Here is a 16,483-nt window from a genome sequence, read left to right as displayed (position 1 = left end):
CCGATCATGATCTGTTGATAGGTCTCAAGGTCTAATTTGGTTGGATCAAGGACTCTCTTTCAAACCTCTTTGGTTGGATGCAAAATGTAATGCGTAGATTTCAGCAGAAGAAGTATAAATGTGTACTGTGTAAAATCTTATTGAGTACAGACTTTTGCTAGCTGTAAGTTTCTGTATATTACTGTGTCACTTGTATATATAGCAGAGAACAGTCTAAGGCGTCACTGAAACAGAAAGAAAATATTGTCTTGATCACATAACATCTTACTAGTACCAACAAAAAGCAAAAATCTACAAAAGTTCAGGTGTGACATCTTGCCAACTGCTTTGCTGATTGTTTAACAGTTAGCTACAATCCGTTGTTTTCTACTATTCTTTGGAAATGTATGTTTTAATGTATTAGAATCCGATCCATCTTTTCAACTTGTACGATATTTTTACAATCAAAAATGCCCTGCATAATGCCTCGCATCGGCTCAAGCACAGTGCACCATTAAACTATCTAAATTCTCGTCAATCCCCACACACTGGTTTTACTAAAAAAACTATATACCGTTCCTTGGAAATATGTTTCAATGTGTCCGAATTCATGATCACTATCTTTTCAAATTGTACGTTACTCTTACGATCGAAAATGTCCTGCAGGACCTCCTGCAGCTGCATATATAGACGCACGCCCCCCTCCCACCCGCACGTAAACTGTTCCAATCGTTGCACAATAAACTTGACTGTATACCCTCCACAAAATCTTTCGTCAAATGTCGTGCTCATTTTACTCACATGACACTACGCCTTAGAATGTAATGTTATATTTTAATACATCCGAATTCCAGAAAGATAACTTTACAAACTGTACCAATTTCTGTACGATAAAAATCTCACCTCCTCCGCACCGTCAACGCCCGTGAGGGTATTTACCGGAATAACCCGAAATGACCCGGAATAACCCGGAATAACCGTAATATTTCTTGTTCCCATGGCCATATATACATTATTTTATGCCAAAATATTGCATTCTGCGATCTTAACTTATCAAAGCACACTGTATTTCGGTAGCTTTCATCCTTTATTAAGGTTATTCCGGGTTATTCCGGGTTATTCCGGGTTATTCCGCTAAATACCCGGACCCGTCAACGCTATCGCAAAATGAACCGTGCGATTTAACGACAACTCCTCAAATGTTACATGACCAGTGTTTTACTGCAAATCAAGAAACATTTTCCTTTCCTAGACTTTGCTAATGAGCGCTGCAATGTTTTCTGTACGAGTAGAGGTCATGGATAAACAGTATTCTTACAACGTTTATTTGAAGGGCTAAGAAGGGCTGAGAATTGTCGTAAAAACGCACGGTACATTGCGTTTATTTGAAGGGCTGAGAAGGGCTGAGAATTGTCGTAAAAACGCACGGTACATTTTGCGACCATAGCAGACCCATCCAAGGACGAACCATTAAACCGGGCACAAAGCCGGGCGCCTTCGGCGCCCCGGCAAAAATATAAATTTCCCACACGTGGTACGTGTCGACAAATGGGGGAGGGGGGTAGCGCTAAAACTTATTATCTCTTCTGATTTTCGCCCTATGTGGGTTGTAACAATGCTTCCATAGTCTCATTTCGTGGATAAGAACCTCCCGGTGGCTAGACGATATGGATTTCGTCGACGATGTTAATTTTAATCGCTCAAAATACGGTATTTGTCAACTGTTGACATCGGTAACTTTGCTATTGGAAGTCGGCATTCAACAACGGCGCTCCCTCTATCTCGACTCAATTACATGAAAAGATGATAACTTTTGGCTTCCGATGATCCAGAGATACTCTGTCACCTGATAGTCTAGGCTAGGTTACACAAAACCTCCCTTAGATGACGTTAGAAGAAGAAATTGTGGACGACCTACCTCGCCTCTGGTACCAAAAACGCTCACTGGACGGCCCTTCAGTACCGGAGTTTTCTCCCCGACCGTCGAATTTGTCTCCGCAAACCGAATTTGTCTGTGTAACCGTCGAATTTTTCTGTGTAACCGTCGAATTTTTCTGTGTAACCGTCGAATTTTTCTGTGTAATTGTCGAATTTGCCTTTGCAACCGTCGAATCAATCTCCGCGACCATCGAAATTGTCCCTCCGGACGGTCGAAAACGTCTTTGCAACCTATGACGTAGATTGTCCCCCGTGAACAATCACGAAATGAGGTCATCCCTTGAAGATTCAAAACTAAAGGGACTGTTCAGAGAATAGAACTGATTACAGTTAGTGAGTGACATCTATTGTTGAATATAACGTTACAGTAACTTACTAAATAGACTCTTTTTACAACCATTGCTCACATAATGTAACATAAACTACAATACGGTAATATGGTCCTTAATTCAATTAATAACACGATGTAAAATACTCTACTGTATAGAAATTAATTCAACGATCAATCAAATAGTATTTGACAAATTCAGCGCCCCCCTCCCACTCTCTACTCTACTATATTTCGGTTTAGCAGGGGTCTTAGCTTGTTTCAGCTTGCACTAATACACGACTAAGAGATAATTTATACTTCAAAGTAGTTACATTAAAATGTTGAATACCTTTCGGCTTTCTCGCTGTTAGCTAATGCAGAAAAAAAGAAATTTCATTTAGCAGCTTCCAGCACGTGGGTTGTGGTCTCAGAACACAGTTTTTCGGGTATGGGGATTTACATGGTTAAGGACCCCAAAGTGAGGTGGTTCGACGACTCAAAACCTATAGTAGGGTGCAGATACAATTCACAAGAATTTAGTATGTTGAAGTTGAGGGTACAAGCTACAAAATATCTGAAGATGAGCATAGATTTGCCGGCTCGTTTTTCTATAACAGACACTTTGATTTGACCCCCAGCGGAGGTCATGGAACTGCAGGCGGCGAACAGGAAGTGCCGGTAACATATCAAGGCGCAAATTCCCGCCGGCCGAAAAAGCGACGTAATCCAACTTATACAGTATGAACACCGATGTATTCCTCTACTATTCACCATAGATTCCACCTCGCTGTCGTGCACGGAAGAATGAATACGGCCTTTGCAAGTACCGCGATGCACTATTTTAACCCGAACTACTTTTGGGGACGGGGGTCGCGGATAATTACTGTGTTATGAGACCTTAAGCCAACTTGACCTTGGATTTCTTTACGTTCATACAATAAAACTAGTCAAGATACAAAACCGTACCAAATTTTAGAGCAGAAATCCAAATGGTTCCTGAGATATGGCCAACTTTGCACTTTGGCGCCTAGCACAGGTGTCGGCACTGTACAAGGACTATCTGAGGGGCCGCTAATTGGTCTCATTATCTCAACAAATTTAATATTCTGGTTGACTTTTTCTGTTATAAGGAGCTTGCCAGACCACATTCTACCGTTCTGAGCGATTGGGGTTGGGGGTTTGTCTTTTTTAGGGCGGAAAAAGGGGGGGGGGGAGTCGAGCGGGCTTTAGACCGCACTAAGTCCTATACTTAAGCATAGGGAACGGTCTAGGCGGCCGTTGCCATGGTAACGGCGGGTCAGACGGTAACGAAAATGTTACAGTTCAAGTCAGCCGAGGTCAATTACTAATATATCGGTCAAATTTAATGTGCTTGTCCGTCCCTGGGGAATTCACGCTGTGGATGAAGGTCTCAGAACACAGTTTTTCGGGTATGGGGATTTACATGGTTAAGGACCCCAAAGTGAGGTGGTTCGACGACTCAAAACCTATAGTAGGGTGCAGATACAATTCACAAGAATTTAGTATGTTGAAGTTGAGGGTACAAGCTACAAAATATCTGAAGATGAGCATAGATTTGCCGGCTCGTTTTTCTATAACAGACACTTTGATTTGACCCCCAGCGGAGGTCATGGAACTGCAGGCGGCGAACAGGAAGTGCCGGTAACATATCAAGGCGCAAATTCCCGCCGGCCGAAAAAGCGACGTAATCCAACTTATACAGTATGAACACCGATGTATTCCTCTACTATTCACCATAGATTCCACCTCGCTGTCGTGCACGGAAGAATGAATACGGCCTTTGCAAGTACCGCGATGCACTATTTTAACCCGAACTACTTTTGGGGACGGGGGTCGCGGATAATTACTGTGTTATGAGACCTTGTGGTGGATGAAGCGTCAGGCCTGTTCTAGCCAAAATCGCCAGAGGGCGCTCCAGTACTTATACATGTTTTAGTAACCTTTGACCCTTCTACTGTGTTGAAGATGTTCTCACAGTGAACAACGGGCTTTGTTAAGCAAATAGAAGCAAAATTGTATCATACAATAATCATCTTTCCTTTCTTTTAGTGTTTTGTAATAATGAAGGAATTCGTTTATCTATGCGTCAGTTTGCGATGAAGTTCAAAGTTTGGTTTTAATGAAACATTTGTTTAGAAGTAAATTCCTTCCCTTGCCTTTACTGCAACGGTTTGGGTCGTTGTCAATGCTGGTGAAAAGTTTCTGTAAAAAGCTCGTTGTTGGTAAGGAACGATATTTATCTGTTTTTTAAATTTTATTTTGCAAAGTAGAGCATATATTTTGTAACAGGCCGAAACGAAGCATATAATATATTGTTATAACTGTGAGTCTGTGGTGCGCGCAATCGAAATCAAAAGCTAGCTGTCTTGGCCGAGTCATCATCGTACGTCGCGCCCCCAATATTTGGCCAATGCGTCGAAACGGCACAGAATTGATTTAAAACATGCCTACTTATATTTTTTCCTTGATTACTATAATATCAGAATTTGATCATATATTGCAAATAAGAAAGAGACCTGTTGATATAACACAACGGCAAATGCACGCGTTTGGCGGAAGGTGGTGTGAACGAACGATGCGAAATTAAAAATAAAAAGAACGCTACGGAGATCTGGAAATTATAACAGCTATAACAGATAAATAGTTAGAAAGAAAATGTCGCACGTTATTATGGCATCACGTCAGACGTTCAGCACAATTTTCATGTTTCACGGAGCGCTCGCGATTGTCACGGAGTGTTCTAGAACTGCATTTATCCTCGCTGTAGCACAGCAACCAAACATAACGCCACTGCTGACAGAGGATACGCACGGATCTCTCCCGCGTTTTGTCAAAGTGAATTTGCATGTTTTACATTGAAAGATGGGGGTTATCGACAAGGCGGCGTCAGCGTTCCTTTCAGTGGTACACGTGCTTTCGTTGCTCAGGCCTGGCGGTAAAAGACAGAGCGGCGAGACAAAACTCGGTTGCCAGAGTCAGGGCAAGTATCTGGTAACAATGCGCCATGGCAAGGTAAAGATACAAACCGCTAAGAAAAAGTCCGATGCGCTGATCTGGGAGCATTCTACGGAGTTTGTGCCATGGTCGCCAACAGACCGACTGGTTCTGAAACTTCGGAAGGCGAAGCGCTGCAAAGACACCACAGTTGGTGAGCTCTCCATCGATGTTGCAGCCGCACTAGAGTCAGCGGACGGTTTACCACAGAAGTGGTGGTACATCATGGACCGACCCAGCAAAGGCGGGCGGAGGAATGAGGAAGTGTTCTTACAAGTGTCCGTTACTCTGGACGGCACGGAGGTGAAACGTCAGCCCACACAGAACCAAGGTAAGAGGCGTCTGTTTCTGTTCCTATGCAGGGTGAGTTTTAGGTTAAGCTTTCATGGTCATATAACTGTCTTGATATGGTAGGAATCAGCTAGCTTTTACTCCTACTACAGGGCATGGATAAATACGAAAATGACTTATAGGAAAATTTAGTTTTGTGGAAGTCCTATTGAAAAGACACTAGTCTAGTCTAGATCTTTATTTGAACTTGTAAATGAAATGATAGAGAACCCACAGTACAGTATACGCAGTTCATCACTCATTGCAGTCCCAGCCAACCCTCCCGAGGGGACAGTCGAGGCATCCGGGCAGGGTAACCCGGAGTCCCCGTCGGAGCTGCAGAATCACCAGGGCAAGGCGGTGGCAGTTTCCCAAGAAAATGAAGCTGACACACCCAATGACAACAACGCTAAGGACAGCAAACCACCTTCCGTCGCTGGTCAAGACTCAGCCACAGCCTCAACTTCAGACACAGCGAACAAGTTTGCTGTTAACGAAGACGGGGACGTCGACACGTGTAGTTCTTCTCGTAACACGGACGTGACGCCCCTTCAAGTGTCCGGTGCTGCCGACGGTCCGGATCCGGAGAGGAAGAGTGAGCTACCAAATGGTCAGTGTAAGAGGTGTCAGATTTCCCTCTGTAAAGGGTTGTTCTCTAGACTCCCTTTCGACTTGCAACTTCTGACTAGCCTTCGTCTGTTAATTCCGCGTTTTTTCGTAGCAGTTAAAGATACTTTTCTTGATAGGGTAGAAATTAATTACCTTTTAATTCTACCACACGGTAAGGATACATACATGGAAATGACCACTCTATGAACATTTTCAAAGCAAAAAGTGAAGACATACTTGGAGGAAACTATCGTATTTGCTTGAAAAGTCCCCATGAAATAAACCAGTCTACATCTTATCTTAAAAAATTGAATAATACAAAATACACGTCAACTTCAGACGCAGCGGATGAGTTTGCTGTCAACGAAGACAGAGACGTCAACAAGGATGAGCTACCAAAAGGTCAAGGTAAGAGGAGATAAGTTTTCAAAGTCCTTTCCCTTCAATTCCATCTTAAGATGAAAGTGGTAAAAATATGCATGTATACCTTAACTTAAGATGAAGCAGTGAACAATAGACATCGGACGAAACCATTTTATTGAATGTGCATACGTTTCTCCTATTTAGACCAGGCCACTTCCGACGGGACAGTCAAGACGGAGCGTAGGAGAAACCAGAGCTGGAGAATGACAAGATCAATGTTTCCCAGGAAAAAGCCGGACGCAACATCGGACAACAGCGGCAACAAGCTCGGCATCCGGCCTACCAGTCACAGCTCCAGATACAGCAGACAAACGCCCTGCTGCCGGAGAGGGCGATGTCCCAGAGTGTCATCCTTCAGTTGTCCGTGGAGAAGAGATGGAAGCATCCGACAACAGCGGCGCTGGTATAGATAGTCAGACGACAACGTCTGCTGAAGGAGGAGTGTCTCTTACAACAACCACCCCATCGCCCAAACACAAGGACACAGAAGGTCCTCAGTACGAAGTAGCCATGTCGTCAGTCGACAAGCTGTGGGCAGAGCTCCATCTTGAGAGAGACTATGCGGAAAAGCTTCTCGCTCATGCCGACTCCCTTCGATCCAGACTCGCCACTACCGTCCCGCATGTTCTCCGCAGTTAACAGACAAAGGTACATGGCTAGGGTTTGGTCTATTTATCGACGTTCAGTAAAATAACATGTCAAATCCGTTTACTGGAATATTTCAATAAAAATTGTTGTACGACTTGGGAGGCTAAAAGACCAGTATCGAATGAATAGACAACAAGCGTTCGTAGAACTCAACCTTCGTGAAATGGGCGAGGGTGTGGTGGTTGGAGGGTGTTTTTTATAGACATCTCAGGGGCCAGCCTTACAGAAAATGATACGTTCGATTGGCAAAAAGTCTCGGAATTCTACACCTTTTTTTCGCGCCTATGTAGCTGCATCATCCCTTAGAAGTGGAATAGTTTGCGCTGACAGATTGTCATGGTATTTGGAATGCAGATAGCTTTTGTCATGGGCCGTGAGCGAGCGAGTGAGTGAGATAGTCTGGAGATGCCTTACATAATCAATTTTTATCATGAAAATCAGGGGCTAATTTGCAAAAGTAATGAGGACAGTTTCTATTAATAATAATAACTAGGTGTATTTTGCCAGCCAGTAGGTACCCAAATTATACGCCTACTTCATTTCATAATAGCAGATTCTCAAAGATAAGACACATTAGTCAATTCCAAGTCACCATATGCATGAGGGTTTTAGGTGATATTTTGTAATAAAGTCTGAATTATATTGAATAAAAGAATATCTAAGCCACAACAATTGATTTTTTAAAGATTGACTAAGAAAATATTCATCTATTTGAATTCATTTGAATAGTTTAGAAACATTTTGAAAGTAACTGTACAAAATATTTTTTAGAATAATTGTGAAACCTCTGTGTGATTTTTTCACACTTACAAATATTTGTAAACTTTGCCAAATGGTTAAATTAGTTAGTTGCCCCCAAAAATGTAAGCTCTGTTGTTGCCTCTGTATATTTTTAGATTTCACTGCTGGGCACTGGTGGATCCTTTGTGGTGGGCCATTGTTGCATTGACACCCAACCATACTTTGCAAGGATGTGTGAATTGCTATCTTCCCAGCCCACTGACCCATTTACAAAATGTTACAAAAATGGTAGAAAATGGTAAATAGTGGTAGAATGCTGTTATCATTATTTAGAAACCATTAGAAGTATCTAATTCCACACCATGAATATTTCCAAAGTTTTACAGGACCGGGGAAATAATTATAAAATTGAAATAATGTTTAAAATATTTCTGAAGTATCAAATGTCGATTCTAGACATATAATTACAAAACTTTAAAATCATTTCTAAACAATGACAACAAACATCCGCACGATGACTTGGAATTGATTCTAACTAACAAAGAGAGAAATGTTAGCCTAACTGAGTTGTGTACTAGTTTGTCCGATTGGTAAAAATTCTCGGAATTGACAGCAAGTTTTCCGCGCGTACGCAATCGAATCATCCCTTTAGATGGTAATAACAAGGGAAGGGTTGACGGATAAATATTGTCAATATTGACGACTTGATACATTGCATGGACGTTTCTACAAAGTGCTATCATAAATTATAGTTTTTCTTTGTACAGCCCCCTTTACAGATCATTATTGCCGACTTGTTGCTTGCAACAATGATGATGTAGCATTCTTTGTTTCACAATGCAGTCCACTACATTGTGCATCCTATATGTCTAATGTACAATCCCTATAAACAATCTCATCAATGACTACAAGTTACTGTGAAAAACAAACCCTGCTTTGTTCAACAATCAAATGTATTGTACCGGTAGTAACTGTTACATGTACAACCCTTTTAAAACGTATAATATACATGTAGGCCCTTGTAAACAATATTATAATTGACCTTATTCATTGCCCTTAATCTACAGATTATCAAATCTTATAGGAAACATTTACACCCCATCATGTATAATGTACTGTCCCTATAGTACCGTTGTCTTGTAATCGTCTGGTATATATAAGTCGTGCTGTCCTCTATTGTGCAACTATGACCTTTGGGGTCACTTCCTGTGGGGACGGGGCCCATGCAGACTGCAGCCCATGCTGAATGACGTAACTCCTAAATATAAACCACTATTGCGTAATCGCCACACTTAGCACACTACGCACTATTTTTCAAGTACAAACATCCCCTGCAAAAGCGTCAGAAGCCACTAGACGAAAAAACACCTCGTACGTTTCATCTCCTTCTCAAGAACTACCCACATACCAAAAGTCAGATCAATCTGTAATGGTCTTGCGCAGCTCAGACAGACACGCCCTAACTAAGGTTTCTACACATACCTATTGTATCATGCAAATTACCACCTAATTTGCATAACAAGTATACAATTATGTACATCATTACTTAAGCTGTCAGCATACCTACAGTCATTAACATCTATCAACCCCTTCTTGCATTATTCCTTCTCAAAACCTAAAACAAGAATTACTTTCAACGCCCCTGCGAAACCCCTAGGTGGCCAAAACTTACACACCGTACTATACTTTTACACAGCTACCTACCACTTACAAATCATCACCCAAACAAGTCCCAAACAAAAAATAGCAAAACCGGAAGTTCCGCTGCAGTACCATAACACGCCGCCAGAGCGCCCTGCCGTAACGCAATTCTTGTCATTCCTTTGTCATGTCTAATCCTACCCACATATATATACCAAATATTAAAACCATCCATCCACGCGTTCCCTAGTTATCAAGCTGACAAACGACCACCTGACATCAAAACGGCACTGACTACAAACCCTTCGTTTCACGAAGGGAATAACTACTCGGAACTTTAACAATAATTCGGTTCTATAAATGCAAGGATAGAATGTAAGAATTTCAATTCACTGATGATACTAACAGCATACCTGAGATATAAGATAACTTGATTTTTTGCCAGCTTCACTTTGATAACTAATTAGGTCTTTTGTATTACTCTCTGACTCGCTATCTTTCAGAACGGTTGGCATTCACGTGTCAAAGAGGACTTCTAGCGGTGATTGTACATTTTGCACTATGTTATTGCTTAAAGTTTTTTTTCGGTGGTTCAAAGAGGGCACCTGCGACTTTATCTTGTACTGCACTTGTTTAGTTTTATTTGTTTTGTTTTACTTTTCTACATTTCTTCACGTGCCGTTCAGGTGGTGTGGACGACAAATAAACGTGACGGAAATCGGGTGCAAAAAGAAAGACCAGGAAAAGGTCTTAAAAACGTATGCTTTCCGACCGTAAATGATACATAAATACTGGCATTAAGGACACCTTCTAGCGTCTAATAGTTGCGGAAAGGCACGTGAAAAAGTGCCGAAACGTGCTTATAAGTGCCAATGTAAAGGGACAATGAAAGGAAATCTTTACATTCACGGATATAAGTCCTTAAGTTGCGGAAAGGCTGCAGAAAAGTCGCGTTTACGTTGAGTTTAAGCTTGCTAAAATACCAGATTTCGTGCTGTGTCATTTATTTACAGAACTAAATACATAAAACACAATACGAAGCAATACATAAAGTAGGTGCAGGAGGAGGGAAAAGCGAACGAAGCTTAAACTAATCCCTCCTACTCCATACTAGACTAAATTTATTACAATCAATGAATAAGGTTATGAACTTAATGTGGTAGCGATCAATAGTAGGTAAGAATTATGAAAACGAATTAAGATAGAATAGAAGCTTACAGAAGCTTAATTAAAGAACGGCAGATTTGCATGATTTTAGGCATGCAGGTAGATTAGTAAAAGATGTACACAAATAGAGGAAAATCTATTTGAAGGAACACCATTTCCATTATACAACTTTCGGCCATATGTGCATTTATGTGCTAATAATAGAATATGAATTTACGACACTGTCAAAATGCCATTAGGGTGGTGAGGTCAGCAATTACCAGGAATATACTCATTTGCAGCTACGGACCTTTATAAAACAGCTGTTTAATGTATGAATGAATGGATGAATGAATGAATGAATGAATAGATAATGAAAGGAGTGAATCGGTAGATAAAAGGATGATAAGAAAGAAAGAGAACGGAAAAGGGAAAGAAAGAAGAAAGGGTCTTCTATATACTTAGGTGCACCTCTAGGTGAGCATCGGAGTCAGTTGTATGAATCAAAATTGTCCCCTAGCAGATCGTGAGATGATTGCAAAAAACTATAATAGCTGCAAAGACGATATCAATCGTCAGGTGGCATCGATGACACGTAGCATTGTCCATACGTCACTGTATTACTGTAAAAACTGAAAACTGATTTTTTCAAGGTTTATTCATAGCAATGACCGTACGCATAACGTAATTTGTTATCTGTATCTGTTAAAAACTCGTATGTTTCTCAGCAGTGGGTTGTACAAATGCCATAAACCTATGATAAAGTATTAGAGTCCGCTGTATGCATTACTTCCCAGCAGTTCAATAAATTATTGCAGAAAAATAATAGCTACAAAAATGATATGACTCGATAGGGGTTCTCAATGACACGTAAGGATTGACGATTGTCCACATGTCACAATGACAGCTGTAAACATTACCGTTAACGTTAGCGATTAATATGGGGATTCCATACTTCTGATTGTGCCTAGCAGCCATAAGATCATCTATGGATATAGCTGATGTAAAATCCTCAGTCTATGTTGATAGATGAACCGTAATATATACATATGAATAGTAGTTTGTTATTTATGCATATTGCATACATTCAATATTATTCGTATGATTCTTCGCAAAGTTGGTGGGTTGTATGAATTCAGTAAATTCGCGTGTTTTTAAGTAGTAGATTGTATCTATTTCAGAACATTCGCCTAAATACCTTGGCACTATTATACTGCAGTAATGAACAAGGCCAACACAGATATGTAACCTCATCACAGTGTTTAGTACTCGATATGGGCTGATTTTGTTTGTAAAATAATGACGTCACTTTGTTTCTTTGATTCATTCCACACATTCCTTTTCCCTCTAACTGTAATTTTTACAGAGCCATTGTGGCATGTGGACAATTGTCAATCCTTACGTGTCATTGAGAACCCCTTTCGAGTCATATCATTTTTTTGCAGATACTATTTTTTCTGCAATCATCTCTAGAACTGCTGGGAAGTAATGCATACAGCGGACTCTAATACTCTATTGTAGGTTTACGGAATTAATACAATCCACTGCCTAGGAACATATACAGATACAGATAACAAATTACGTTATACGTACGGTCATTGATATGAGTAGACCTTGACAAATTTAGTAATATAACAATTCTGCGTAAATGTAATCATATTGCATTAATTGAAAGTCGTATAAATATCTGCTAATGCCATTAAAACCCTCAAACACCCGAGTGGGGTCCATTTGGACCCCAGGCGTACATTTTGAAATGCAATTTGAACATTTTTGACCTGAAGAAAAAAAAATCCTTCCGTGACTTTGTCGGTTAATATGTCTTATACCTTCTCCTAAGTTTTCGAAAATATTGGTACAATAATGTGGAAATTATAAAGAAAGTTTGTGTTCAGTCCCTCTGGGGTCCAAACGGACTCCAGCAAAACTGTGCAGTTTTAAAAACAAACTTTGGAGGCTAACTCCTTAACCACTTATAGTATGACTACCAAACTTTCATAAAATAATAAGAATGTAAACGTCAATGCTCACAAAAATTTATGTGTCATCAACATGTAAGGTGACGACATTATGGCGTCATTTACCTAATCATGGCGGCCATCTTGGATTTTGACCAATGACGTCATGAAATTACATAAATTATAAATTTTAAGTCATGAAAATTACATTGAATTTCATAGAATTTAATTGTTGTCAGAAAACAGGTGTAGTTTACCAAGAAAACCTTGTTTAAATTGAAATTGTCAAGTTTTGGCAAAAATATGCCTGTTAGAATAATAAACTCACTTGGTTCTTGGACCCAAAACTTTTGCGAACAATATTTTGTGATAAATTACCAAGTTTTGTAGCTTTAGCTCTAGCCGTTCATGAGTTATGTGACATAAATGTTGCTGAGGGCCTCAAAATTCCCCTCTCTGGTCGGAATAGGTTTAGTGCAAAACGTGGTCCTTCTGAACTTTTGCATAGATTATGATAATGAGTTGGAATTAGCAACACCTTAACATCTCAAAATCTTCCTCATACATTGACGATATATATACAATGACCGCCGATAAGAAATGGTACTGGGATTTTATGAACAAACTCGGTCATTTTAGTCGCAAAAAAGACCGGGTGCTCGAGGGTTAAGCACCCCTGTAAGATTTACAGTTACTGTGGCATATGCACAATGCCACGTGTCATTGATGCCACCTAACGATTGATATCGTTTTTGCAGCCATTAGGTATTTTCTGCAATCAACTTATGATCTGCTAGGGGCCAATTTTGCTCCATACAGCAGACTCCGATGCTCGCTTAAAGGGTTACCTAAGTCATCTCGTATACTGCTTAGCCCACGTATAATGTGGATTATTAGCAGCTGCGCATGACTTAAGTGCATGTGAAGGACAATGGCAAAGGACGTAGACATGTGCAGACAGGACAAGTGATTTTGTAACACATATATTTACACTATGTACAATGGACGGGGGGCAGCTCAGTGCAGCGAAGCCCGTCCCAGCTCAGCTTTGAACTGGGAGAGGGACCCCACCTCCGCCACACAAGGCTCAAGTTCATTCCACTCTTTGATGGTACGAGGGAAGTACGAGAGCCTGTAATAGTTGTTCTTACTCGCGATGGTCTGCAGCTTAAAAGCATGATTTGTGCGGCGGGAGCACCGAGCTGCTGGGACAAGACAAGAGGTGTGGGGAACAGAGATGGTATTGTGCAGGATCTTGAACATAGCAGTAAGTCTGGCCATTTTGCGGCGTTGGGAAAGTGGCTGCCATCCCAAGTCTTGGAGCATTGCTGTTACAGAGGCTGTGCGTTGGTATTTGTTTAGTACGTACCTGGCAGCTCTACGTTGCACGGCCTCCACCCTACTCACCTGTTCGGCAGTGTGAGGGTCCCATACCGAAGCACTGTATTCTAGTAAGGGTCTGACTAGTGCCTTGTACGCTCGGTCTTTCGCCCCAACACTAGCAACCCGCAGGTTTCGGCGTAGTAATCCTAGAGTCCTGTTGGCTTTAGCGGTCATGTTGTCAACGTGACAATTCCAGGAAAGGTTGGCAGAGATGGTTACGCCTAGGTACTTAGCTTTACCCACCTTAGACATTTTCTTACCATGGAGTGTGTAAGGGTGTTCTATAGGCTTTCTAGATGAAGGGATGGACATGACTTCACACTTTGATGGGTTAAATTCCATGAGCCACGTCCTTTCCCAATCACAAATGCTGTCTATGTCATGTTGTAGGTTGACACAGTCTTGTGGGTCCTGTACTGCCATCTGCAATATGCAGTCATCGGCGAAAAGTCGAACCTTAGCATATGCAGCATGGTTAGGCAGGTCATTTATATATGCCAAGAAGAGAATGGGCCCCAGGACGGTGCCCTGGGGCACACCAGAGGTTACGGGAGCTGAGTCGGAACATTCCCCCTCAAGTACGACCCGTTGGGCCCTACCAGTCAGGAAGGTCTGAATCCAGGCTAAAGGTTTGCCCCTGACGCCATAGTTCTCAAGTTTGTGAATGAGTCGGCGGTGGGAAACCTTATCAAATGCTTTGGCAAAGTCCATTAGCACAAGGTCAGTTTGTATACCATTGTTTCTGTTTGCTGCTAGATCATCTACAAGGGAGAGAAGTTGTGTTTCACAGGATCTCCCTTGTCTGAACCCATGTTGCATATCGTACAGGATACCATTAGTGTCTAGGTGACTCATCATGGTACTAGCGATGATATGCTCCATGAGTTTGCAGCAGATTGATGTTAGTGATATTGGTCTATAGTTTTCGACTTTGTACCTGTCCCCTTTCTTGTATATTGGAGAAATGTTTGCCTCTTTCCAGGATTCAGGCATTGTACCAGAGTCAAGGCTTTTCTGGAAAATGGCCTGTAGGATAGGGCTTATTATGTCACTGAGTTCTTTAAGGACATACGCATGAACCTGGTCTGGTCCAGACGCTTTGTGGGGGTTTAAGTTCAGCAATAGTTTATGTACTCCACTTTCCTCTATGGTGATGTCTGGCATAGAGGGGTGTGGGCTAGGCCCCATATCAGGTAAGGGGTCGTCTGTTGGTTCGCATGTGAAAACAGACTGGAATTGTTGGTTGAGGAGGTTTGCCTTAGCTTTGCTATCAGACACTAAGATTCCGTCACTCTTAATGTGGTCAACACCGGCCCTCTCGGACTTCATGCTTTTGAGAAAGCCCCAGAATTTCTTAGTTCCTAGCTTTGCAGAAGACTTACCTTCTTGGGAATCATTTACATCAATATCAAGTACTACTGATTCAATGTAGTTCCAATAACAGTCTTTCATTCTCTTATTAATTTCTTTCCTGAACTGGTTTAATTTGTCTTTCCTTTCAGGTGTATTTTGACCTATTGTTTCCTGTAGCAGCGGTCCCGTTTCCTCATCACACGCTTAAGATCAGGAGTGATGTATGGGAGATGTTTTCTGCCATTTGTTGTTTTAGAGGGAACGTACTTGTCCACACAGCTGGTTAGTTTAGATGTAAACATATTATACAGTTCATCTACATTTGAATCATTATTTACATGCTCTAAGAACTGGGTTTTAAAGTCAAACATCTCGTCGCGGACTTTATCCAAGTTGGAACGTTTATACATGTAAACTTCTCGTAGTTTAGCTTTAACTTTTCTAGGGTAAAGGTCAGCTTCAACGAACACTAAGCCGTGGTCGCTGATAGGTGGTAGAGTGCGGACACAGTTAACGCAGTTTTCATCAGACATGAGTACCAAGTCTAGGGTATTTTCATGCCTGGTGGGTTTATCAACAATTTGTGCCATGTTGTGGTCACCCAGCATGTCTACAAATTGTCTGTGTAGCCCTGGGTAGGCACAAGATGGCTTTAAGACAGGATGTTGGGGATCAGTCCAGTCCCAACCTGGAAGATTAAAGTCCCCAACGATCCACACATGGTTGTTTCTTTGGTTGCATATTTTCTCCATTGACTGCTCTAGATATTCAAGGCTGGTGGCGTCGCCAACGTGTGGTCTATAGTATGCAGATATGTACAATGACTTAGCACCTACGAGTTGGATTTTAACCCAAACCATCTCACCATCTGTATCCAGTTGGGGTTCTTGAGTGCAAATGAAGTCGTTTGAAACTGCAATAAGGACACCACCGTGGCTATCATCAGCTCTGTTTTTAAAGAATACAGACATATTCAGGTGGCTCGGAAAGAATTCTGAAATATTACATG

The 16,483-nt window shown here is 41.4% G+C and overlaps 3 protein-coding genes across 3 annotated transcripts in view; 2 read left to right on the top strand and 1 right to left on the bottom strand.

Moving 5' to 3' along the window:
- The window catches only part of LOC118424432, a 6,615-nt gene extending 4,444 nt beyond the window's left edge, over nucleotides 1-2,171 (bottom strand). Inside the window, exon 1 of the mRNA XM_035833032.1 lies at nucleotides 1,898-2,171. Within this exon, the coding sequence (XP_035688925.1) occupies nucleotides 1,898-2,108 (211 nt within the window). The 5' untranslated portion in view covers nucleotides 2,109-2,171. The remainder of the gene's footprint in view (nucleotides 1-1,897) is intronic.
- LOC118410961 (homeobox-containing protein 1-like) overlaps nucleotides 1-16,483 on the top strand; it is a 1,064,572-nt gene that overhangs the window by 508,272 nt on the left and 539,817 nt on the right. The gene's annotated exons all lie outside the window — the stretch shown is intronic.
- On the top strand, nucleotides 5,749-7,348 carry LOC118410984. Its single transcript, XM_035812979.1, has 3 exons — nucleotides 5,749-6,182; nucleotides 6,521-6,589; nucleotides 6,749-7,348. Exons 1-3 carry the CDS (start codon nucleotides 5,792-5,794, stop codon nucleotides 7,015-7,017), a joined length of 729 nt encoding a protein of 242 aa, XP_035668872.1. The 5' UTR covers nucleotides 5,749-5,791; the 3' UTR covers nucleotides 7,018-7,348.

The sequence above is a fragment of the Branchiostoma floridae genome, chromosome 1 (genome assembly GCF_000003815.2).
Source record: "Branchiostoma floridae strain S238N-H82 chromosome 1, Bfl_VNyyK, whole genome shotgun sequence".
Taxonomy (NCBI): Eukaryota; Metazoa; Chordata; class Leptocardii; order Amphioxiformes; family Branchiostomatidae; genus Branchiostoma; species Branchiostoma floridae.
This window is presented reverse-complemented; position numbering and strand designations above follow the sequence as displayed.

Coding starts and splice junctions, on each gene's coding strand:
- LOC118410984 (XM_035812979.1), top strand. CDS start 5,792: ATGATAGAGAACCCACAGTACAGTATACGCAGTTCATCACTCATTGCA. Junction 6,183..6,520: donor GAAGAGTGAGCTACCAAATG/GTCAGTGTAAGA, acceptor CGTCAACTTCAG/ACGCAGCGGATGAGTTTGCT. Junction 6,590..6,748: donor TGAGCTACCAAAAGGTCAAG/GTAAGAGGAGAT, acceptor TCTCCTATTTAG/ACCAGGCCACTTCCGACGGG.